General features: G+C 42.9%; 1 protein-coding gene across 12 annotated transcripts in view; it reads left to right on the forward strand.

Annotated features, from left to right (window-relative positions):
- Positions 1 to 24,447, forward strand: part of TRIM2 (tripartite motif containing 2) — a 178,185-nt gene that overhangs the window by 99,435 nt on the left and 54,303 nt on the right. For 5 of the 12 annotated variants that reach the window (XM_043902642.1, XM_043902635.1, XM_043902643.1 and 2 more), the window contains exon 2: positions 22,454 to 22,635. In XM_043902642.1, coding sequence (XP_043758577.1) covers positions 22,502 to 22,635 — 134 coding nt within the window. In that variant the 5' untranslated portion in view covers positions 22,454 to 22,501. Of the gene's footprint in view, positions 1 to 12,505; positions 12,738 to 15,612; positions 15,633 to 22,450; positions 22,636 to 24,447 lie in introns of those variants that run through there. The other 7 variants (XM_043902634.1, XM_043902641.1, XM_043902632.1 and 4 more) reach the window with 5 other exon arrangements.

A 24,447-nucleotide genomic window follows, 5' to 3' on the forward strand; every position in this document is an offset into this window, starting at 1 on the left:
GAGCTGGATTTGTACACACATATGTCTGACTCCAGAGTCTGGAATATCATCCAATGCAGAATGCCATCCCAGTCAGCTGGAGTGACACCCATGAGCATCCTTGCCGAGTCTGAGCTGGAGGCCATAGATAAAAGTTGTTTGAGATCAAATTTATTTTTATTTTCATTAATTTATGTTTAATTGAGACTTTATGTTTGCATCACATAAGAGTACACAAGTGCCTTAAGGATGGTGACTGAATGTGGACCCCAGCGTAGCACCCAGGACATAGAAGAGGGAAATTAAAAGCGAGTTGAGTAAAGGATGTGGGTGGGCAGCGGGGAGGGAGAGGGCAGGAGGACAGGGGGAGAAGAGAGGCAGGAGGAGGAGACATTTTCGAGGAAGAGTGGGGATGCCCCTGGCATTGGCCGTCAGGCCATGGATGGCTCCACCTGGCACCAAGCTGACTCACACGGCAGCAGATACAGGGTGCCCTGGGCTGGCCAGGCCTGCCCTGACCTGTGCACACCCCCTCTGGTGTGGTCTGGCCGCTCCTACCCTCCTGCTCTGCCCCCCTTGCCTCTGGGGGCACTGCGGTTCCCTGGCACCCAGCCCAGACACACTACTAACTGCTGGGGGAGAAAGCTGGAGGAGTCAGTGTTTAGAGCAGGTCCATTCAGCGGAGGACATGAAGTGAGGCCCCCATTCTCACATCTAGAGAGGATGGCTGTCCTCAAAGGGGAAATGTTGACTCTGGAAAGGTGCCAAAAGGAATCCTTTTTCTTCTTATCTTCCCAAGAAGGCTACTGAGTCTGAAGGCAAGCAACTGACCGATGAGGACTCATGTCCACTGGCCGCCAACCAGCAGAAAGTACCAGGGCTCTTTCTCACAAAAACAAGCCAGAGGGACGGGAGCAGAGACCTTCCTTGCTGGACTGGCCTACCATTAAGAGTTAGTGTGAGGACTCACCCAGAGCAACAAAGTAGCGCTGTAGCCTCTTGCTCAAATGTGTCAAAGCCAGTGGGAGACTCCATTGCTAAGTGGCTGAGGCTGAGGGAGGCTGCCTCCTTCCAGGATGATAAAAGTGGACAGATACATCGTTTCTGATTTTGCATGATTCTGCCCACTCTCATTTCTTGACTTGTTTTAGTTGGCATAAGAAGAGAATTAACTTTTCATCCAAAAAATAAATATTTATTGAGCCCCTACACGAGCCAGGCTCTTGGAATACAAAAGAGAATCACCAGTCCTTTCTGAAGGAGCTCAAGTCTAGTAGAGGCAATACTGCTAGTACCTCTGCTCTGCTAATACCTGAACTGACTCCTTGCTGTGTGTCGGGCACTGGGATGGGTTCTCTTCATGGACTATACCATTCAGTTCTCACAAAAACCCAGTGAGCTAGGTTATCATACCCATTGTATGGATGAGGAAACTGAGGCACAGAGAGGTTCAGGGACTTGTTCACACTCATCAGTGGCAGAGGGGGCACTCGAACCCATCCACCGCTGCCCTGGGTATAGTGGCTTGAGAGCCGAGCATGCTGTGCGCTGAGCTTGGTGCTCAGGCACTTCCATGCTGCATCACTGGATCATCACGACAGCCCTATACAGTGACAGTTCACAAAGGAGCTCATAGAGGCAACGAGCAGCCCGAACACAGAGCAAATACAGATGTGTCTCCAGAGCCAGCGCCTAAATTACAGCTTCACGCTGGCTTTGGCAGTGTGATTCTAATACAGGTGACCTGTCTGGCGTGAGCCTCATGGGCTGCTTAGGAAAATGCTCTCCCCCGGTGACAGGTGTCGGGGGAGGCAGCCTCCTGCGGGTGGTGCCAAGTTTCACCATCCTCAGATTATTACCCCTGCCAAGGTGCCCGGCTTCCTCCTTGAGTACCACCCTTCTCGTTAGGGCACTGAGCTCTAGGAAACTCTAGAAACTCAGCTCTAGGAAACCTCAGGAAACTCAGGCCTGTGAACGGGAGAAAACTCCGCCTTGACCCAGTGGCACCTCGGTTAAGATCGCTCAGATGCGGAAGCCTGTCGGCCTGGAAGGCAGGAGAGGCGAGGCGCAGCCCAGGGCGCAGGGAAGAGCCGCAGTGGGCGCGCGCCTGCACTGCGGGAGGGGGCGGGCCTCGGCGGTCCCAGTTACAGCGTTGATTGCTGTCACCGCAATAGAAAGCCTGAGCCTCCCCGCCCTCCTCGGCGCTACCGTCGCCACCACCACGTGAATCAGTTATTTTGTACAGCGATCTTGCCTCCTGGTAAGAAATATGGTTAGAAAAGGACACCTCCGGGGAGGGAAATTCATAGTACAAGCAGAGTGGTGGGTGCGTCTATGGAGCCGGCCGCCTCGGGGCGGAGCCTGTTGCCATAGGAACCGCGGCTGGGCTGCGTTGGGATCGACGGATGATTTCCGGGCTCCGCCTGGCCTGGGAAGCCAGGCTCTGGGAGGTTGGCCGCCGTCTGGGATTATTTCCTTAGACTAGAGTTCTGGAAGCGGAAATACTTGGTCAACAGACACGAACTTTTGTAAGGTTCTTTGTGAATTATATGTTGGTAAAAAAACAATCCTTTTTATGAAGACAGAGAGGAGGGAACATGGGGAAGAGGGAGTCAGGGTCCAGGAAGGCGGTACCAGCCAGCGCAGCCGCCCCGCGACCTTCAGGTCTGGGCTGCGCCCCGCCCACCTCACGTCTTGGCTGGGCCTCAGCCCCGGCCTTGGCAGGGCAGTCACCGCGGGAAATTTGCCACCTAGAATTCCTGACTCTAAATCCCAACCTGGTGGTCAGAGCCACTGCAGTGATTACTTTAACAAGGTAAACCGCTGAGGCAAGCTGGAACTTGGCGCTGCCTTGGGTTTGATTGTCCAAATGAAAAGTGTGAAGGTGAAACTGAGGGAGAGAAAAACAACCCTCGGTCTTGATGTCAGTGTGGACATCAGTAATTAGGGACCCAGAGTTAGGACTGGGAGCTTCTCTTCCAGGGATGCTCAGGACAGGTGGTCGACTTAAACTTAGCCAGGCCAAACAACAGTAAAACAAAAGAGCGTTTTGTTTGCCTGCTTTTGCTTATTTTTGTCATAGTCAGAGCAAGACAAAGAATAAGGAAGGGTTAGCATGCTGCTGGTATGTCTGATGGATGGCAGAATCGTGTTCTGCTTCAGTCTTTTGTGGGAAGGACATCTTCAGGCTGAGAAGGGGCTTCTGAGGGCAAGAAGAAGAAACTCAGGTAGGGAAAGCCAACAGCGCAGCAGTGGTTGTGGGGTCAAGCTGCCAACCAGACCCACAAGACACAGATTTTAGTGTAATAACATGGTTAGTAATCACTGGCACAGGAGGCACAGCAGGCAGCATAGCACCTTCATCTTGTTGGGAGGCTCGGAGCTTCCTGACCCCCTCCCCTACTTGGGATGTGTAGGAGAGAAAAAAGCCAGCGGAAAAAAGCCCCCTTTTCCCACCCGCCTTTTATGCCACTCTAGCTATGCGGCCACCTTGGAGTTCCTCTCATGCACACCAGAACAAGGCAGGTGTAACATTCTCCATGTATCTCGACTCTGTTTTTGAGAGAATGGTGCTATGTGAAAGCCAGGCCCTTCTCAGGTGGGTCTGCAACAGCCCAGGCCTTGGGGTAGCCTCTCACCCATAGTAGAGGCTAGGGGTTGAATTATGTCCCTCAAAAAGACATGTTCAAGTTGCAAACCCCACTACCTTTGGGTGTGACCTGTCTAGGAAGGGCCATCCTGACACCTGAGACCCAATCGACACGCCTGTGACTTGGAGGCAGGAAACTCTGTCCCCAGGAGTGATTTTGAGAGGTTCTGCTCATGTCTCATGTATTTTTGTGTCATCATTGCCTAGTACACCACCTGGCACATAATTATTTGTGAAATGTATGACGTTAAATGGTGACCCCCACTCCCCCTCCCCCCCCCCCCCAAAATTAAATGGTAATTCTAAGATGAGTTCTGGTGTGAGTTCCTGGGCTGTAACTGGGTCAGCTGGTTCTGTTTTCATCTACAGAACCCCACTAGCTTAAGGCCAACTTGGACCATCTCTCTTTGCAAGGACACTTTTAAAGGGAAGATCGTTTCTACTTCATCAACCATTATTTTCAAACAGTCCTCTGGTATAGGACCTCTCCACAACCACTGAAGAATGACTCCTAGTCTCCAGTGTGAGTGGTCTGTGCTGCCTCTGCCAAAGGAGAGGAGAGGACTGCCTCTTGGGATCCAAGCCAAACCACCCAAATTGCTTGCAAAGAATCTGGACCAACAGGAAGCGCCTGGTTCTGAGGGGTCATTTGTGGGGTGCTGATCTGTAAAATCCATCCTAACAATACCTCTTCTCCAGTCACTCAAGCCTGAACTGGAAATAATCTTTCTTTACCATCTTCTTTCAGAAGACCATTTGGCAACAATATTCAGAAAGGCTTTTGAAAACAAAGATTATAAAATAAAACAAAACAACTAAATTAAATGATGATTATATGAGGTCCACTTTTTAGGCTCCTGATTTTAGGCTGCCTCCTCCTAATTGACTGTATTTATCTTTCCCTGAAAGACATCACCTCTCTAACCAGCTGGCTTTGTTGCACTGTGGGATTGACTGATCCCTGTCCCAGCCATTGCCCATCCTTGAGGGGCATTGTGGCACAGTGAGAGAGGAACTATGCCAGTCACAAGGCCCGAACCGTAGTTCACCTCACTGCCTAATGACCGCTGCACTCTGGCTGGTCTTGTAAACCTTCTGAGCCTCAGTTTCCACTAAAATAATAAGATACCTGCTCTTGTTACTGCCCATCGCGTGACAGGCCAATAAGTAAAGGCAAGTTGTTGGGGCAAGGAACAGCAACTTTATTCAGAAGACCAGCAGGTCAAGATGATGGACTAGTGCCCCAAACAACCATCTTCCCCAAGTTAGAATTCAGGCCTTTTTTTTTTTTTTTAAACAGAGTCATTGTTTTGTTTTATTTATTTATTTTTTGGTTACACCATTCCGGCTTCCCAGGTGGCTCAATGGTAAAGAATCTGTCTGCCAATGCAGCAGACATGGGAGACCCAGGTTCAATCCCTGGGTTAAGAAGATCCCATGGAGGAGAAAATGGCAGCCCACTCCAGTACTCTTGCCTGGAAAATTCCATGGACAGAGGAGCCTGATGGGCTACAGTCCACGGGGTCACAAAGAGTCAGACATGATTGTGTGACTGAGTACATGCACACCATATGACTTGCGGGACCTCGGTTTTCTGACAGGGGATCGAACCCAGGCCCACAGCAGTGAAAGCACAGAGTCTTAACCACTGCATGGCCAGGGGATTCCCCAGGCTTCTTTTATACTAAAAAGGGAAGGGGTATGGTTGCTTGCAGCCAACCTTTTGGTGCCAACATCCTTTGTTCTTGTAGCTATCCAGTCAAAATGTTCCTATAAACCTCCCAAAAGACATTATTCTCTGTTCTGCAACTTTTTATCTTATATGAATGGAAAAGTGTTATACTTTTAAAGGTCAGAGCCTTGAGAGTGGGCCATCCTGTATATTTCAGGCTATAGAAAGCCTTCTTAACTTAGAGCAAAGGCAATAGAATACAAAAGTTAAAGCAACAGATCTGTTAAAAGAAACAGATCCAATATGGATTCAGATTTGTCCATCCCTGTTACATCCTGTCTCTGGGTTTGCTTTGCTTTGTATTATGAAGGTGCTTTCTAAATTCTAAACCACAAATAAGGTATGAAGAATTGCCTTTCCATAATGGTCTCTGATCCACCTATTTTCCAGTTCTGAGATGAGCAGAACCTTTACATGATGTTATATCGCTCATCCATTGTAGGACTTCTGTCATTCCACATCTACTTCCTTGCTATGTGACAGGCACTGCTTAGGGGCTGTGGAGTTAGAGGGAAGAAATGGAGCTGTGAGTAGTTTCCAGCAAAGACTGCTGTGGAGCTCATGAGCATGACACCCAGTCCTCACGGGGATGGGAGGGTCTGGGATTGAAGGAGCCACAGGGAATCCTTCCTAAAATGCGGCTGTCTTTGTGGAGTTCTGGAGGACTTGAAGGAGTTAACCTGGGAAAGGTCAGAATAGGTTGCGCATTCCTCTCAGAACAAGTGGTGTGTTTCTTACATTGCTATCTGCAGAGCGAGGGGACAGAGATACTTATATGAGACCCTCCCGTGTGCTGGGGGAGGGCAGGCTTCCTGCCTCAGGCACTAAACCTCACTAGTATCTCCCCACCCCCAGCCCCCAGACACATAATCGGTAGGACAGTCAAAAATGCCCCTTCCCATTCCTGAATGCGTACCCCACCACTCCATCAGGGGGATCGGTGCCCTTCCCTGGTTGAGGAATTCTGCTTTAAAATGCACAGTGGCATGACTTAGGAACCAGAGTGTGACTGGGGAGGATACAACATGGAAAAAACTGAGGAAGGCAGAGGGCCGATCATAAATGGCCCTATATGCCATCCTAAGAGGTTGATGTTCTAGCAGAGATGTCCTTAATTGGAGATAAACAGACTACACACAGGACTTTGAATTGAACCTGACACGTAATATGTGGTCAGTACATTTTCAATTCTCTTATCTCCCAGGGTCCTGCCAAAGCCACTTCTATTAGCACCTCTCGTGTTCTTACACGTGTGCACTGTCTGTATACTTCCTGAGTGACCGTGGTCCAACTGGCGGAAGACAGTTAGCTCTCTAACGTCTGTTCAGCTGGAGGGAAACACAGGAGGGACAAGACAGCACCAAGAAGTCTGCACAGCATGCAGCAGACTCAGCGCCAAGGGTCTTGGGCTCATCTCTGCTCTTGAGGCTTTACCCTCTGGCTGCAGAAGGTCTCAGTACAACTCCAACCCAGAAAGAAACTGTACCAACAGCCACGACCACTAATCAAGGCACTTACCACTCCCAACTGCAATTGTCTGCTTACTCATCCATCTCCCACTCTGGACTGTGATCTTCCTGAAGGCTGAGCCACTGTTCTGTTCATCTCTGTATCCTCAGAGCCTGCTCAATGCCTGGCACATGCTAGACATTCAGTGATTGAGTGAGTAGGTGAAGCTTCTCTGACTGCAAGCCAGGCAATAAGACCAAGGATCTCTCCCACTTCGTCACCGTCCTCTGAGAACAGAGACTCGCTCCAAGTGTGTGCCCCACAGTTTGGGTAGAGTGGAAGGAGATTAGGAAGAGGAGTCAGAAGAAATGATGTCAGAGGGGAGGACTAGATTTCAATGAATTTGGCTATTGGATTCATCATGGAATCAGTAAATCATTTCTTCAGTAAATTTCATCAGAAACACAAAGAAGAGGAGAGTCCTGTCTTAGGAAGTCAGGGACTGTTGTGATAGCCTCTCTTAGGAAGAAGACGTTGTAGCTTGGAGTGGGATGTGCCTGCCTTTAGTTTCAAGAGTGGATTCTAATTAAATTGTAAACTTCTAGCAAACACCTATATATAAATGTTTATAGCAGCATTATGCATAATAGCCAAAAAGTTGAAGCAACCCATGTCCATAAACAAAATATCCATCTGCTTATCCATACAATGGAATATTTTTCAGCCATATAAAGGAATGAAGTGCTGATATAAGCCACATGGATGAACCTTGGAATTATTCTATAAGTGAAGTAAGGCAGATCCCTAGAACCACATTATTATATGATCCCATTTATGTAACGGGCCAGAATAGGGAAATCTGTAGGGACAAAAGACTGAATGCAGGAGAAGGGGACGACAGATGGCGATTTGGTTGGACAGCATGACCAACTCGAGGGACATGAGTTTGAGCAAGGTCTGGGAGTTGGTGATGGACAATGAAGCCTGGCATGCTGCGGTCTATAGGGTCTCAAAGGGTCAGACATGGCTGAGCAACTGAACTGAACAGATAGAGACAAAAAGTGGATTAGTGGTTGCTTAGGACTGTGGGGGATGGGAAGGTAGGGAGTAATAGCTAAAGGGTACAGCTTTAAAACACTTTTTTTAAATTGAGGTATAGTTGATTTATAGTGTTGTGTTAGTTTCCAGTGTACTGCAAAGTGATTCAGTTACATTTTTTTCAGATTCTTTTCTGTTATACCTCTTTACAAGATGTTGAATACAGTTGCTATGCCATACAGTAGGACCTTGTTGTTTAACTATTTTCTGTCTGTTAATATATAAAATCCTATGTGTTACCGTGTTCATGGATTGGAAGAATCAATATTGTCAAAATGGCTATTCTACCCAAAGCAATCTATAGATTCAATGCAATCTCTATTAAGCTACCAACGGTATTTTTCACAGAACTAGAACAAATAATTTCTCAATTTGTATGGAAATACAAAAAAACCTGGAATAGCCAAAGTAATCTTGAGAAAGAAGAATGGAACTGGAGGAATCAACCTGCCTGACTTCAGACTCTACTACAAAGCCACAGTCATCAAGACAGTATGGTACTGGCACAAAGACAGAAATATAGATCAATGGAACAGAATAGAAAGCCCAGAGATAAATCCACGAACCTATGGACACCTTATCTTCGACAAAGGAGGCAAGAATATACAATAGAAAAAAGACAACCTCTTTAACAAGTGGTGCTGGGAAAACTGGTCAACCACTTGTAAAAGAATGAAACTAGAACACTTTCTAACACCATACACAAAAATAAACTCAAAATGGATTAAAGATCTAAATGTAAGACCAGAAACTATAAAACTCCTAGAGGAGAACATAGGCAAAACACTCTCTGACATAAATCACAGCAGGATCCTCTATGACCCACCTCCCAGAATACTGGAAATAAAAGCAAAAATAAACAAATGGGACCTAGTGAAACTTAAAAGCTTTTGCACAACAAAGGAAACTATAAGCAAGGTGAAAAGACAGCCCTCAGAATGGGAGAAAATAATAGCAAACAAAGCAACAGACAAAGGATTAATCTCAAAAATATACAAGCAACTCCTGCAGCTCAATTCCAGAAAAATAAATGACCAAATCAAAAAATGGGCCAAAGAACTAAACAGACATTTCTTTTTTTTTTTTTTAATTTTTTCAGTGGGTTTTGTCATACATTGACATGAATCAGCCATGGAGTTACATGTATTCCCCATCCCAATCCCCCCTCCCACTTCCCTCTCCACCTGATTCTTCTGGGTCTTCCCAGTGTACCAGGCCCGAGCACTTGTCTCATGCATCCCACCTGGGCTGGTGATCTGTTTCACTATAGATAATATACATGCTGTTCTTTCAAAACATCCCACCCTCACCTTCTCCCACAGAGTTCAAAAGTCTGTTCTGTACTTCTGTGTCTCTTTTTCTGTTTTGCATATAGGGTTATCATTACCATCTTTCTAAATTCCATATATATGTGTTAGTATGCTGTAATGTTCTTTATCTTTCTGGCTTACTTCACTCTGTATAATGGGCTCCAGTTTCATCCATCTCATTAGGACTGGTTCAAATGAATTCTTTTTAACGGCTGAGTAATATTCCATGGTGTATATGTACCACAGCTTCCTTATCCATTTGTCTGCTGATGGTAAACAGACATTTCTTCAAAGAAGACATACAGATGGCTAACAAACACATGAAAAGATGCTCAACATCACTCATCATCAGAGAAATGCAAATCAAAACCACAATGAGGTACCATTACACGCCAGTCAGGATGGCTGCTATCCAAAAGTCTACAAGCAATAAATGCTGGAGAGGGTGTGGAGAAAAGGGAACCCTCTTACACTATTGGTGGGAATGCAAACTAGTACAGCCGCTATGGAGAACAGTGTGGAGATTTCTTAAAAAACTGGAAATAGAACTGCCATGTGACCCAGAAATCCCACTTCTGGGCATACACACCGAGGAAACCAGATCTGAAAGAGACACGTGCACCCCAATGTTCATCGCAGCTCTGTTTATAATAGCCAGGACATGGAAGCAACCTAGATGCCCATCAGCAGACGAATGGATAAGGAAGCTGTGGTACATATACACCATGGAATATTACTCAGCCATTAAAAAGAATTCATTTGAATCAGTTCTAATGAGATGGATGAAACTGGAGCCTATTATACAGAGAGAAGTAAGCCAGAAAGATAAAGAACATTACAACACATATATATGGAATTTAGAAAGATGGTAATGATAACCCTATATGCAAAACAGAAAAAGAGACACAGAAGTCCAGAACAGACTTTTGAACTCTGTGGGAGAAGGCGAGGGTGGGATGTTTCCAGAGAACAGCATCAAAACATGTATATTCTCAAGGGTGAAACAGATCACCAGCCCAGGTTGGATGCATGAGACAAGTGCTCGGGCCTGATGTACTGGGAAGACTCAGAGGGATTGGGTAGAGAGGGAGGTGGGAGGGGGGATCGGGATGGGGAATACATGTAAATCCATGGCTGATTCATGTCAATGTATGACAAAACCCACTACAATATTGTAAAGTAATTAGCCTCCAACTAATAAAAATAAATGAAAAAAAAAGAAAGAAAGAAATGTATAGAAGAGACCAGATTGCAACCTGTAAAAAGCACTGGGAGAATATAATACCTTAGCTGGAAACTGGGGTACTGCTGCTGTGAGCTGACACCCTCACCCCTACAAGACTTCTTTCTTCCTCCCATCTTGGGAGTGAGATTACAAAACTCTCTAATGATCTCGCTAAAATAAATCTGAGACCTTAAAAATGTAAAAAAAAAAAAAAAATCCTATGTGTATCTGCTAATCTCAGAGTCCTAATTTCTCTCTCCTTTGGTAACCATAAATTTGTTTTCTGTGTGTGTGAGTCTCTTTTGGTTTTGTGAATAAGTTTATTTGTATCATCTTTTTAGATTCTACATATAAGTGATATCACATGACACTTGTCTTTACCTGGTTTGTTTCACTTAGTATTATCATCTCTAGGTCCATCCGTGTTGCTACAAATGACACTGTTTCATTCTTTTTATGGTTGAGTAATATTCTGTGGTGTACGTATGTGTACATGCATGCACTGCATCTTTGCCCGTTTACCTGTCAATGGACACTTAGGCTGCTCCCATGTCTGGGCTATTGTCAGTAGTGCTGCTGTGAGCGTCGGGGTGCATGTATCTTTTTAAACTAGAGTTTTCTCCAGATCAATGCTCAAAAGCAGGATTGCAGGATCATGTGGCAGCACTATTTTTAGTTTTTTTAAGGAATATCCGTACTGTTCTCCATAGTGGCTATACCAGTTTACATTCTCAGCAACAGTGCTGGAGGGTTCCTTTTTCTTTACTCCCTCTCTTGCGTTTATTGTTTGTAGACTTTTAAATGATGGAAACTGTACACTTAAAGTGGGGGAATTGTATAGTATGTGAATTATATCTCAATAAAGCTGTTAAAAAACAAAACTTCTAAAGCAGGTGTTAACCTGGGCTTTTGAGAACTGTGTACTATGCCAATTTGGGCATGTCTGTGCATTTTTCTGGGTTTGTCAAGTTCACCGAATTCTTTGTGACCTTCCCCTCCTGCCCCTCTGCAGAGCTGAGTGCCTCTTCACCGGGCTTGCTGCAGTGCCTGATTACACGGAAAGAATGTAATGAATATTAATGTTATTAAACATGCAAATTCAGTTTTTATCATTTAAATAAAATGATTAGTGTCTACTTTTAAACTAGTAACTAACCAAGGAATAGAAAGCAATGCATTTCTCTGCTCCATTGCTATAGAAAGGGAATGATTATGTATTCCATTCTGATACATAAGGTTTTTTTATTCTAAAGTATTGTTTGTAATATGAAGACCTAACTTTTTATGTGGCTTCTTGCTGGTCATTTTTGTTACTAAAGCCTTTTCAGGATCAGTTAAATGACTTGATAGAGGAGTTATGTTAATATGTCAAGTTTGACAAGTTTCTGACCTTTGAGAACTTTGGTGTCATCAGAAAAACAAAAGGCTCTTTCTGTTGGCTCCCTGAATCAAATGAATGTTGACTTATATGATTTTTTCCTGAATGATTAGAACGACAAAAAGCAGAGAAATATCATTTGCATGATTTGACTTTGAGGAACTGTATTTTATAGGCCCTTTCCTGGGTAAGAACAAGAAGGGAAAAAGTAGTAGAGCCTTGTTGAACTGGGCTGTTTTGCATTTTTTAAAAAAATTTGCATTGGTGTTTCAAGCTAGTTTAAAAATCTATGGAAATTTTTTTTTTTTTCCTTACTAAGGGAAGTGAGTGTGTGCTCTCACACTCCACCCAAACAGTCTTCTAAATTCGAACTTTTGCTACTGAGCTCCCGCGCGCCTAATTTCTTCCTGGGATCTTTCGCCGCTGCATCCCCTTTCGCTTGCTTAGCGGCACACCCTCTCCGGTGTGTGAGCCGGTCCTGGCTGCGGACACAGGGAGCTGTGCCCAGACAGTCCTCCCGCTGGTAACCGTGCAGCCCGTTCCGGTGATGGAGCCGGGCGGCCCAGCACAGGAGCGTGCAAACAGCTGACTGCTGACTCAGAGGGGAACGCAAGCCACCCACGAATCTCATTGCAGCTCGCTGCTGCATCCCGATCCCATAATCCCTTGCTTGGTCTGCTGCAGTCTTTTCAACAGACGCTGAGTGAGAAAAAGATGTCCTGGGAGATAAAGGTTGATTGGTTTGAATACGGAAAGGGGTCTCCCACTTGTTAATGACCCAGAAACATCCCTGCCGACTTTCCTGAGCCTTCTCTTGTCTCCTCCATTTTCCTCTTCCTCTCTTCTGTTCATGAGCTGGCACATCACTCCATAGAGCAGAAGATATGCTGGGCTTCTGATGATGGCTGCACTGCATGGTAGGGAATTTTAACCAGTCTCTTTGCATGGTGCTTCCAAACTCGAGACGTGAGCAGAAATGTGCATTGTTCTTTTGGGTGGCCGCGGGCTGCAGCGCCTGGCGGGGGAAGATGTCGTTCTTTGCCTCCTTCATTAGTCTCTGCAGAAATGGGTAGGTCCTGGTGCTCATACTGCTTAGTCTTACGCCAGGTGAATAACTAATTCATCCTGCTGCCTCTGTTCTGGCGTGTACCCCTCCTTTCTCTTTCATGGTGATGCTGTATGCTCTGGAACTATCAGACAGAGGGAGACCCACTCTGCTTAAACAAAAGCATCAAATTAGCAAGAATAGGGAGATCACCATGCAAGATTGTTCTTATCAAGTTTCTAATGTGATCTAACTGGATCTTTATTTTTACTAGTCTTTATTGTAATGTGTATATAGGCTTATTTTAAATATAAGATTTTTTTCCCCTGTGCATCTCTCTGTTGGATACAAAAATGGGGATGAAATGTTTAATTTGCAGGATTCTTTCCTCGGTACCCCAGGGTAGAGGAGACTGATTCGACCCTCCCCCACTGTGTCCTCTGTTAGGGAACCCTGGAGTTGAGTGCCACAGTTCCCAGTTACCATTGGAAACCCAGTCATTCATAATGCATGACTCGACCCTCTGAATTCTGAATGCCATTGATGATCAGAAAATATGCAGGAAAACATTTGGGGTCTTTTCTGACTTTTTTCTTTTTTTTTTTTTTGCTGCCTTTGAAATAGACTCAAATCTGGGTGGAGTTCAATGGCAGCACTACACAGAAGGGGAGAAAAAAAATCTTGGGTTGGACCTTGGGTTTGCTTCCTGAAACAGTAGGCATCATTTTTGTATCCAAGAGCTGTCTGTGCAACGATGCCCCACCCTGTCATTATTCCTTATTGAGGTGGCGGGAGAGGAGGGCAGGGGATTAGGAGAGCAAGTAGGAAAGCTATTATTTTAAATTAAAAATTGAATGTTAATTAGATTTCTGAACCCAAAGGTAAAATGATATTTCTGTCTTAAGAAAAGATGGTTTCACTATCAGCTTTAAGGAACAGGTTCATAGATTCAGAATGAGGCATTTTAAAAATTATTAGTTCAAATTCTTTGGTTTAGATCATCTTACAGTAGTTTTATTCCTCATGAGTAAATTGTGAGCGGTTTTTGTTCTCGGCTTTGTTTTAATCAGACTATGTAAGGAAAGCCATTTGTTTGCCCAGATTCTTGAATCAATTTCTTAAGTACTAGGATTCACTCCTGCCCACTGTGAACCTATTTCCTGGTGCCTTTCAGTATTTTTGGACAGATGCTTTAGCAGCATCCTTCCTAGCCCACTGTGGTGTTAAATAATGCACGCCCCTCCAGAGCAAGCACACAATGAGAAGTTTCGTGTGTGCTGTGGTACCAGAAAGCGGCTTTCTGTTGCAAAGACGTGAATAGTGGCCTTTCCTAAGCCTCCAAGTGTTTCTTTCCAATTTTCTCCTAGAAAGACACGAGGGGTTGGCATTGGAAAGGTTAAAACACTGCTGAATGTTAAAGTCTTCTCTGGTAGAATGTGCTGTTTCAAGAAACAAGAGAACAGTGTATATATAGCGCACACATTTTTAAATGGAGAATAAAATCTATAAATATTTTCACCAGTTAATGTTATAATCTTGGGATGACTTAATTTTTTTATTTATTTGATAACAAAAGTTGAGTAATTTTGTTGCTTGTGAAATAGGGTAAAAAAAAATACTCATTCTTTGTCTTACTAAAGTAAAAATGTCCTTCACTTTGATTTCTTTAGACATTAATTTCTCCAAACTCATGACTTTCTTTTACCTATCCTTATTAAGTAGAAAAAAATCCTAAATATGTAGCCATTTATTTAACTAAGCTTAATTTTTAAGACTCCCTGTGCTTTTTTTTCATTACCTCTCTGATAAAACTAAGACTTCAGCCAAATATTTATGTGTATTATTGAGATGTATAGGAGAGAAATACTTCCAAACTTTAAAAATTGCCACAAATTTTTTACTGTCATTTTTTTTTCTTTTAAAAAATGTGACCGAGTTACTTCTAATTGTGGCAAAATTCTCATTTGCGCACACCTGTGATTACTTTTCAAAAAAAAAAAAATCTCTATTGCTATCTGTGTCCCTTTATTACTTATATAAGAATTGTAGTGTAGATTTATAGGATCTGCTGTCTATTAGGGTTCTTTGAATATTACTATTATGCAGTTTATCAGAATTGACCAGATCAGGCTTCCTTGAAGAATTTGCAGATTCAGATTAGACACAAATACTGAGGAAAAAGAAACCCAATATAATTATTCAAATAACATCATTGGAGGAGATATTCATTCCTGCTTTTTACATGCCAGTCTTCCCTTTTCTACTTTACCCTCTTCTGCCTTCATACTCTCAATGGCTTCTATTCTTCTAAGTGTTTTTATTATTATTCAAAAACTTATTAGTTAAAGTAAACATTTATTCTAATCAACAACAGATTTAAATAATATGCTTCCGGCGGCGGGGGGGGGGGGGGGGGGGGGGACGTATTGCTGCTATATACGCCTGTGTCTTTTGAAGTTCCTTTGTAGAATAGATTTCTCTTCCCCTTTCTCGATAATCTCACCCACCTCCTGGGGCTTAGAGCCCTGGCTGCCCTCTGCCTTTTCCCAGAATATTCAGCCTCTTTGTGTAGTCCCCAAGGAAAGCAAGGGAAGAGACTTGGCAAGGTGATGGATGTGGGGAGAGGAGACCCCACTCACCCTGACTGTCCCAGGGCACTGTCAGATGAATGTCAATTAGCCTGACCACTTAACACTCCCCATCACACAGACCCAGCCTTCTGGAACTTAGAAAACCCAAAGCAGATCTTAAGAACTGACTACGGAAGGTGCGTACTTTCATGAAGAAGGCAATGGCAAATGTTGGCAAACTGAAGAAAGAGGCAGAGGAAACAGGTGTAACTATCATATCACAAGTTGGGGGCTTGGCTTAAAAATCAGCTTCCATATGATCAAGCTCAGCAGTCTAGGGGAGCTGTCATACATCTGACCCTGGGAAGGAGAACCCTTTGGAAAGCTTGGGCACATGCCTCCCTGGAGACAGAAGTTGAAGTGCATGGCTTCCTGAGGCCCCCTGCCCCGCCTCCATGCACACTCACATTCCTCCCGTCAAGAAAGATATTGCATCTGGCTTTTCTAATTTACAAAATGGCCCATTTGGGATAGAGGCTTGATTGAACTGGAAATAGGTCACCCTGTTTTAATTTCACTGAGGATTGTCCTCTTTTCTTTCCTCTAGTTGAGTCCTCAGTAACAATGCAGATTTCATTGCAAGTGGATGATTAATATGCTCAAAAATTTGAAACATTAAAAATACCTTGTTTTTTGAATTGTATTTTAATCTGTACCTTGAGCTCCAGGTTCCACCTGCTCTGGAAGGTAAAAGGTAGTTTACTGTGAGTTTATAGATAATCCCAGTGATTCAAGAGTTCCTTCCTATAAATGTAAAAGAAGACTTTTAACTTCTTGGGAAGTTAATTTAAGCACATCTGCACCATTGTCGTTGGTCCAAGAAGCATTAAAAAAAAAGTAGCTATATTAATAAATAAATTAAGTTCCACAAAGAGAAGCCATAATCCAGGAATGCCATAAAATTAAACAATGGAAATGGAATCTAGTGCCTTTAGGATGACATATAATCAAATATGCTGCCGCTTACCCGCAAATGACGTGTTAAAATTTGACTTTGCAAAGGATTCTTGACCTATTTCCAACCATGTTTCTTAGACCAGCCAGACAAGCTTTCACCAATCTCCCTTTCTCCAGAAGATGTTTGCAGTCTGTTTTTTCTCCTCCATCCTCTCTCCCTACTCTTCATCACTCTACCATCAGCAATAAAGGGTTTGGATAGTTTTCTGATCTCAGTGGTATAATATGGAGTGGGAGACATGGTTTCAACTTTGGAATTGTGGATGCAGGCATTTTTCTTTCATTTCATCTCCTCCTATCAAATTCTTCTTTTCCATTTGGTTGTAATTTCCACCAAGTTGTAGATTTGAGAAAGTGAATCAGGCAAAATACCAGAGATGATGTGGGGTAGGAAATGCTGGGGCAGGATTTTTCTGTGCCCAAGGATTTTGTTATCTAATGGTTACATTGTTTTTACCCACACAAGCTGTGTTTAGTTGGCAAGTCCCCACTAATATGGAATTTATGTGTCAACCTTCTTAGATTTTTTTTTTATTTCCATGCATATGTGTCTTTGGTAGTTCTCAATTTCTTTTCCTGCGTTTGTAAGAGTGTTCAAATATGTCACTAAATATTTAGCTTCTGGATCATGGCTTATGTTGCTAAGCATTAGACTTATATGGGAAGGCAGGTAACATCTGATTTCAAGTGAAAATGTTCAAATGCCTGGTAATAACCATGCTCTTCATCTTGTAATTTAGCAAGTGCTGCTCTTTTCTGCTGCTGGGACTGAGTCTGTTCCCATGTTACACTTCCATTCAGTCCACCTACAAAAATGTGTCGAGACTGATAGACTTAGAGAACTAACTTGCTGGGGGAAGGATGGGGAGGAAGGATCGTTAGGGAGTTTGGATGGACATGTACACACTGCTGCATTTAAAATGGATAACCAGCAAGGACCTACTGTGCAGCATATGGACCTCTGCTCAGTGGTATGTGGCAGCCTGGATGGGAGTGACGGATACATGTGTGTGTATGGCTGAGTCCCTCTGCTGTCCGCCTGGGACTATCACAACATCTTAATTGGCTATACCCCAATACGAACTAAAAAGTTTTTTTTTTAATGTGTGTGCTATGTACCAGGCACAGTTCTGGGTGCAGGGACTACTTCAGAGCAATCAGATAAAAATCCCTGCCTTTGTGAATCTTATGTCGTAGTGTAGGGATGGGGTGGAGAGGAGGCAATATTCACAATAAATACATTGCAGCCTGTATTGGAAAGGGACCAGTGCTAGGGAGAAAAACGGAGCAAGGACAGGGGTAATAAGCGCTAGGAGATTGGGGCAAGTATCAATTTTAAACAGAGTGGGCAGGATGAGATGGGGATATAAAGCCAAGATCTGAGTGGGGCGCGAGCCCCGCTGTAAGCAGTACTGTTGGTTTTCCACTGGCAAGGACCCTCCGCTGGTCTCCCCACACAAGAGCTCTCACAGCTGGCTCACGTCAACACTACACTAACGTTGGCTGTTGGTGTGGCTTTGAAAGGGCTCGCTCTGCCCTCTCTTCTGTATCATCGCCTCTCTGCCGGCCTCTTGTGAACAGACACTGCTAGTCGCTGCATCCTGAAGCGTGCTGGCTCCCGCAGAGACCGACTATAGCCAGCTGTTTTCATGTGTGTCTTGCAGACCCCCAGCCAAAGAGTAGTTCTGTATTCTGAACTTTATTACCATGCTCTTAATTTCTGCTGTGTGTAAGAAGGATCTCAGACAGTTCAGAAACCAAGAAGGGGAAAGGAGAACAGCTGAGAATCTAGATAAGAATTTGCACGCGTGCGTGCTAAGTCACTTCAGTTGTGTCCAACTCCATGGGATGCTATGGCCTGTAGCCCGCCAGGCTCCTCTGTCCATGGGATTTTTCAGGCAAGAATACTGGAGTGAGTTGCTGTGCCCTCCTCCAGGCGATCTTCCTGACCCAGGGATTGAAGCTGTGTCTCCCGTGGCTCCTGCATTGCAGGTAGATTACTGGGGAAGCCCAGTAAGTATTTACAGCTTTTCTAATCAAAGGGGACCAGAATCTGCAGTTGTACCCAGATGCTTTGATGGAGAAAGGCTGTCAGATGTTCCGTGGACATTCCTGTGGCATATTTGGATGGTTGGAACACTTCACACAATGCTTACAAACACATTTTGTGCCTCCGTGTTTCTAAGCACGTTCTCCCTCCAGAAGCAGACCAATTTCTTTCTTCTGTGGCTATCCAGTTATCTTCAGGGAATGATCATTATCTTGGCAAAGTCTTGGTTTGGAGCTCTTGGGGGGCTGGAAACCTCTTGTGTTGATTCTCGGAGTCCTGAAAATCCAGAAGTCTTCAACAGGTCACTTGTGACAGATTGTGACGTTGTCATGATTTTAAATTACTGCTAATGAGTAAACTTAATTTACCATATAGATTAACAATACTGACAAAGACTTCCTCTCACCCACTGCAATAATTATCGTGGAATTAGAGTGAAAATTAGAATGAAATGTTTTTTATTTCCTCTTTGGAGAATAAAAATGTGTGCTCAGGAAATGTCATTTAGTCAGCATATTATCGTTTGATTAGAACAAATGTTTTTTTCTTGCCAAAATTGAAAGTTTAAGGTTAAAAAAAGAGTAATATCCAGTTTGATGTTTTCTCTCTGCTTACTTCAGTACTCAACATGACTGATTATTTCAAAGAATATGCTATTTGGCTTGACTGTGCTTAATGACTGCATTATTATTATTTAGTCTCCTTTGACTGTTTTCCTTTGTTTCAGCTTGTCTCACTTCTCTGATTAAGCTTATTCTTTGACTAAAGTTTTCCACAGGCAAAAGGCAGGCAGAGGACATGGGGGGGCGGGGCAAGGACCATTTGATCCTACTCCATTTCAACGAGAACATTTTCAAAAGCTATTCAAAATAAAATTCTTTTTAACTGATTTTAACTGAAAAGTTTAGTATGATTTTTTAAATTTTATTAATTAATTTATTTTTATTATTTATTTATTTAAAAAATTTTAATTTATTTGGCTATGCTGGGTCTTAGTTGCCACACATGGAATCTTTAGTTTCGGCATGTGGGATCTAGTTCCCTGACCAAGGATTGAACCTGGGCCCCCTGCCTTGGGAGCCTAAAATTTTAACCCTTGGACCAGCAGGGAAGTCCTATTTATTTTTTAATTGAATGATAATTGCTTTACAGAATTGTGTTGTTTCCTGTCAAACCTCAACATGAATCAGCCATATAGTATGATTTAAAATATATATATGTGGAATGCTTGATATGTCATTCTTGCTCAGGGACTAAACCAATCTTCTGTATTGTTCCAGTGTAAGTGCTGCTGAAGTGAGAAGTCTATAATCTTTATAAATCACACACACGCACCCCAGTCAAGTGTTAAACTTGCTTACAATTAGGTAACATTAACTTATCAGATACGGCAGAAAACTTGAAATCTGAGCTTTCTGATTCACTGATTTTACTAGATGACCTTGGACAAGTCATTTAAACCCTCAGCTTTGGATTCCTTATCTTAAAGCCAGACAAATCCATCCCTTCCCTATTTTTAGGGATATCTTAGGGATGCAGTCAAAGAAAAGTCGATGATGTGCTAACACTTTGAGCTCCTGAGAAAAGAGCTGCATTTAATTCAGTCAATGGGTATCACTCTCTACTCTGGTACTTTCATTCTATGAAAGTCTAGCAGATAATGCTGGCTAATTAGATCTGTGACACCTACACCGTTTAACTAATGCGGTGAGTTCCATTTGAACGTGACACTTGTATAGCAGGTGCTTTTACAAGCCCAATCTATTTATTAATCACGTTCTTTAGAGAACTTACCAAGAAGGCATAGAGTTGGAAAATGGGTGTGTCATGTTTGTATCTGTACTCCAATATATTTCTGTGGGAAAGTTGACATACTTTTTTAAAAGTTGGTGATTTAGTAGGGAGAAAGAAGAAATACCATTTGTACTTGGAAAATAACATTTGTTTTAGAAAGTGTGAAATTGTTGATTCTGTGAACACAGGTCCTGGATCAAGTTAAAATGTTGTATATAAATCAAGCTTCCATAGCACAGCCATCTGAAAACCCAAGTCTAGGAGAGTTATAGTGGTTTAAAGGGTGAAAAGGTCATGGGTTTGACATTCTGGCAAACTTCCTAACTGAACCTCAGTTTAAACAATCCATAAATACTTCCCTTCTTCCCACCTAGGGTCATACATTTTTTTTGAATAGAGCATTTCTATTGGGATAGGGGGCAGGAACTGTGGACACCTTCGCAAATATTAGACAATTAGTAAATGAATTTTAGCTCAGCCTTGTTTCACCCCTTTGGGACAGAAACCAGAAATTCTTTAAGGTGATAAATGGAGTTGTGTTCTATGTTATAATTTTTTCTTCCCGTATTCTTTCATAACCCTCTGCTTTCTTTGTTACCCTCTTCCAATTCTCTTTTGCTGACCTGAACTCTCATATTTGAAACCTCCTCTGGATTAATTCACTTCACCAGTCCCTCAGATACCCACACATGAACACCAACAGATATTGCTTAAAATAATAGAGATTGCCTCTAGCCTTTGTCCCTGCTTCATGACAAATACATATTAGTATGAAGATTATAAACCTTTAGTTCTAAAGAAAATGGTCTGCACTACATACAAAGTTTTCACTGAAAATTTCTAATTATTCCATTCCTGCATATTAATAGTATATAGGGAAGGAACCATTTTTCTTCTATACACTTAAGTTCATACCTGAAGCCTGTGAATTAAAGTGGCAAAAGACAGATAGCAGAAGGAAAAGATATACACATTTTACTGATATTTCATTTTTTCAAGATAAAACATGTTTTGTTGAACTTTATTGATTTAATATTTTAAATTTTACATTGATAGGAGCTTCATAGAATAGAAGAGGCGGTTAGACTCAAGAGTTTATATACTATTTCAGTAAAGGACCACAAACTGGAGAATTGGCTAGACGAAGGAAAAGTTTGGACCTCTAGGGACAGTAAACTGTGGGAAGGTGACCAGGATGTGTACAGTGGGTAAGGGATGTTTAGTCAAGTTTGTGCACACTCCACTCTGGTGATTAAGAGTCTCCTTCTCTTCCTGGTATTGAAGAGTGGTGCACCTTTACGAATGGGAATGGGTGCCCTGCCTGTGTCGACAGATGGCAGAGGGAGAGAGCTCTTCCTCATCTGCTATTTCTCAGTTGACTTCAGCTCAAAATAATCCTTATGTCAAAGTGGCTTATATGGACGTGGCATATTTTGACCCCCTTCAAGTATAATAATTGAGAAAACACATTCTATCCTAATAAGACTATTCCATTTAATACAGACTATAATAGACTATATTTTAATAAGACTATACATATATATTCAGATATAATCGAGGCTGAAGGTGTGAACAGGCAGAGCTATGTGAGTATCTATCCCTTCAGCTGCCCCTGCTTTGAAATCCAGCAAGATGCCTCTTTTTTCTCTTGTACCAATTTAATTTTTGATACAATTTTTAAATGTTACTTTCCATGTACAGTGATTACAGAATATTGGCTACATTTCCCACGTTGCACGATACATCCCTGAGCCTGTCTTTCCCGCAATAGTTTGTACTCTGCACTCCCCCATCACTGTATTGATATGTCCCCCCATCTCTCACCTCACTGATAACCACTGGTTTGTTCTCCATATCTGTGAGTCTCCCAGCAAGCTACCTTATTCTAATTTTTTTTGTTTGCCTAGTGAACATGTGATGATTTTATTGATTATTTTTGATTATCTTAATATTTTATTTTATTGATGATTATTTATTTTAAAAAACAGGCCCCTCACTGTACACCCTCTGTAACGCTGCCAGTTGGCTACGCCAGGGTCACAACATGGAACCCTACCCGCATTCAGAGCACAGTGCCCCAGCAGGTAAAGCAGTGGTTGATCTGTGTTTGCAGATTACTACATGTGTCTCCGTTTTGGTCTTTCTGTCTGACAGCAGCAGCGTGCAGGGTCAAAGACAGCCGGCCCCCCATGTCAGTGGTCTAGGATGGCCAGTGAAGCCACCAGCATCCCCAGTCCTGTGGTGCGCCAGATTGACAAGCAGTTTCTGATTTGCAGTATATGCCTGGAGAGGTACAAGAATCCCAAGGTTCTCCCCTGTCTGCACACTTTCTGCGAGAGGTAAGCCTCTGTGCTCGGAGAAGGGGGTTTCACAGACTGACTTCCTACAACCTGCCAAAGGGTGCTGTCCAGAATTCTACAGTTACCTATGGGAGATGATAAGTCTTTTGTGCTTCTGATAGACATCTAGAAACATAATCATGAGTTGCAAAGAATTTACTTTCAAGGAACTACAAGTGGGAGAAAGCAATCCAATAGCTACTGATTTATTTCTACGGGAGATGGAGCATTAAATATTTTAAGATTCAGGTTTTTAAAACTTTTCCCTTTGTTCTTGGTGAAACCGTTTTTGCCCTCATAGAGAATCTTTGATGAGGGCCAATTAAAAGTCTTCCCAGGTTCTCAGATGGTAAAGAATCTGCCCACAGTGCGGGAAACCTGGGTTTGATCCCTTAGTTGGGAAGATCCCCTAGAGAAGGGAATGGCAACACTCTCCAGTATTCTTGCCTGGAGAATTCCATGGACAGAGGAGCCTGGTGGGCTACAGTCCATGGGGTCGCAAAGAGTCAGACACAACTGAGTGAAGAGTTTATATTTACATAATTAAAAATGTATCATTTTCTCCTGCATAACAAATCAGGTAATATACATGCGTATATGAGGGATTAGTTCAAAGGAGGGAGTTTTCTTCCAGAGATACTTCAGAAGACACACACTAATGGTGTATTTGAACGTGATGATGTTTCAGATGAAGAAACATCTGTGTGTGTGTGTGTGTGTGTGTGTGTGTGTGTGTGTGAGAAATAACTGTAAATTACCTGAATATTCTTTCTTGAATAGTTTTTTCCACTGAGTTAACCAGTTTTCAAAATATATTTTTACCCTCATGTTCAACTTATCCCATCAGCAATTAGGCATAAAAAATGGTGTTGGTAATTAGTTTATCTGTGATCTAATTTTAGTATTTTCCTAGTAATTTGGCATATTTTTCTTAACAAATGTTAATTATGTGTTATAGCATTTAGTAAGTATATTTTTTTATTATTTAATACACATAGTTAAAATTTTCTACCTCCTATCATAGAACAGAAAATTGGTGTTTTCAGTGACTTCAAATCAATGCTAATTGCATTTGCCATCCAGTTTAATGTACACTTGTTGTCTCCCTGAACATGCTTTGAGCTGATTTACTTTGGAAAGCCTCAATTACAATAGGAGAGCCACAGCCTTGGTGGTGACGGATGGATGAGAAAGTGGATTTGTTACTAGTGGTTGTGGTGTTCTGTTTTGCTTTCTTTGTTTTGGGTTTTGTGTGTGTGTGTGTGCATGCACACAAGTGCATGTACAGTTTTTTGTTTGTTTTAAGCGGTGGTATATAGGGCACTGGAAGTTTGTACTTTATTCCTAATTTTATAATTATAAATATAATTACAAGTACTGAGTACTTTGTAATTCATATTCCAAAATGGCAGCAAGGAGAGTGATTTTTCTCCCTGACTCAGTGGACATGGCTGAAACATGACTACCCGCTAACTGCACATGTCCCTGGACTCACGTAGAAAGGTCATATTTGACATTCGGGAATCGATATAGCTGGGCACTCTCTGTGCTCACCGCTGAGAGCCACTTGGCTGGAGCCTGGCAGAGCCGCCGGGGTTCGGGTCTGCTCAGGCTGGTGTCTGGTTCCAGTTCGCTTGCTCTGACCGGTGAAAAGCAGTACTTCTGGACTGCCCTGGCTGTTCCTCTTGCGCTGTCTGTCAGGTCTAGCCCAGGCCACTTCCACGCAGCATCCAATAGCTAGTGCTGGAGGTTTTCAAGAGCCAGCCAAAGCAAGTCCCTAGGGAATGCCACGTGAGAGTTGTTCGAGCACCG

This window comes from Cervus elaphus, chromosome 5 (genome assembly GCF_910594005.1).
Source record: "Cervus elaphus chromosome 5, mCerEla1.1, whole genome shotgun sequence".
NCBI classification, from domain to species: Eukaryota; Metazoa; Chordata; class Mammalia; order Artiodactyla; family Cervidae; genus Cervus; species Cervus elaphus.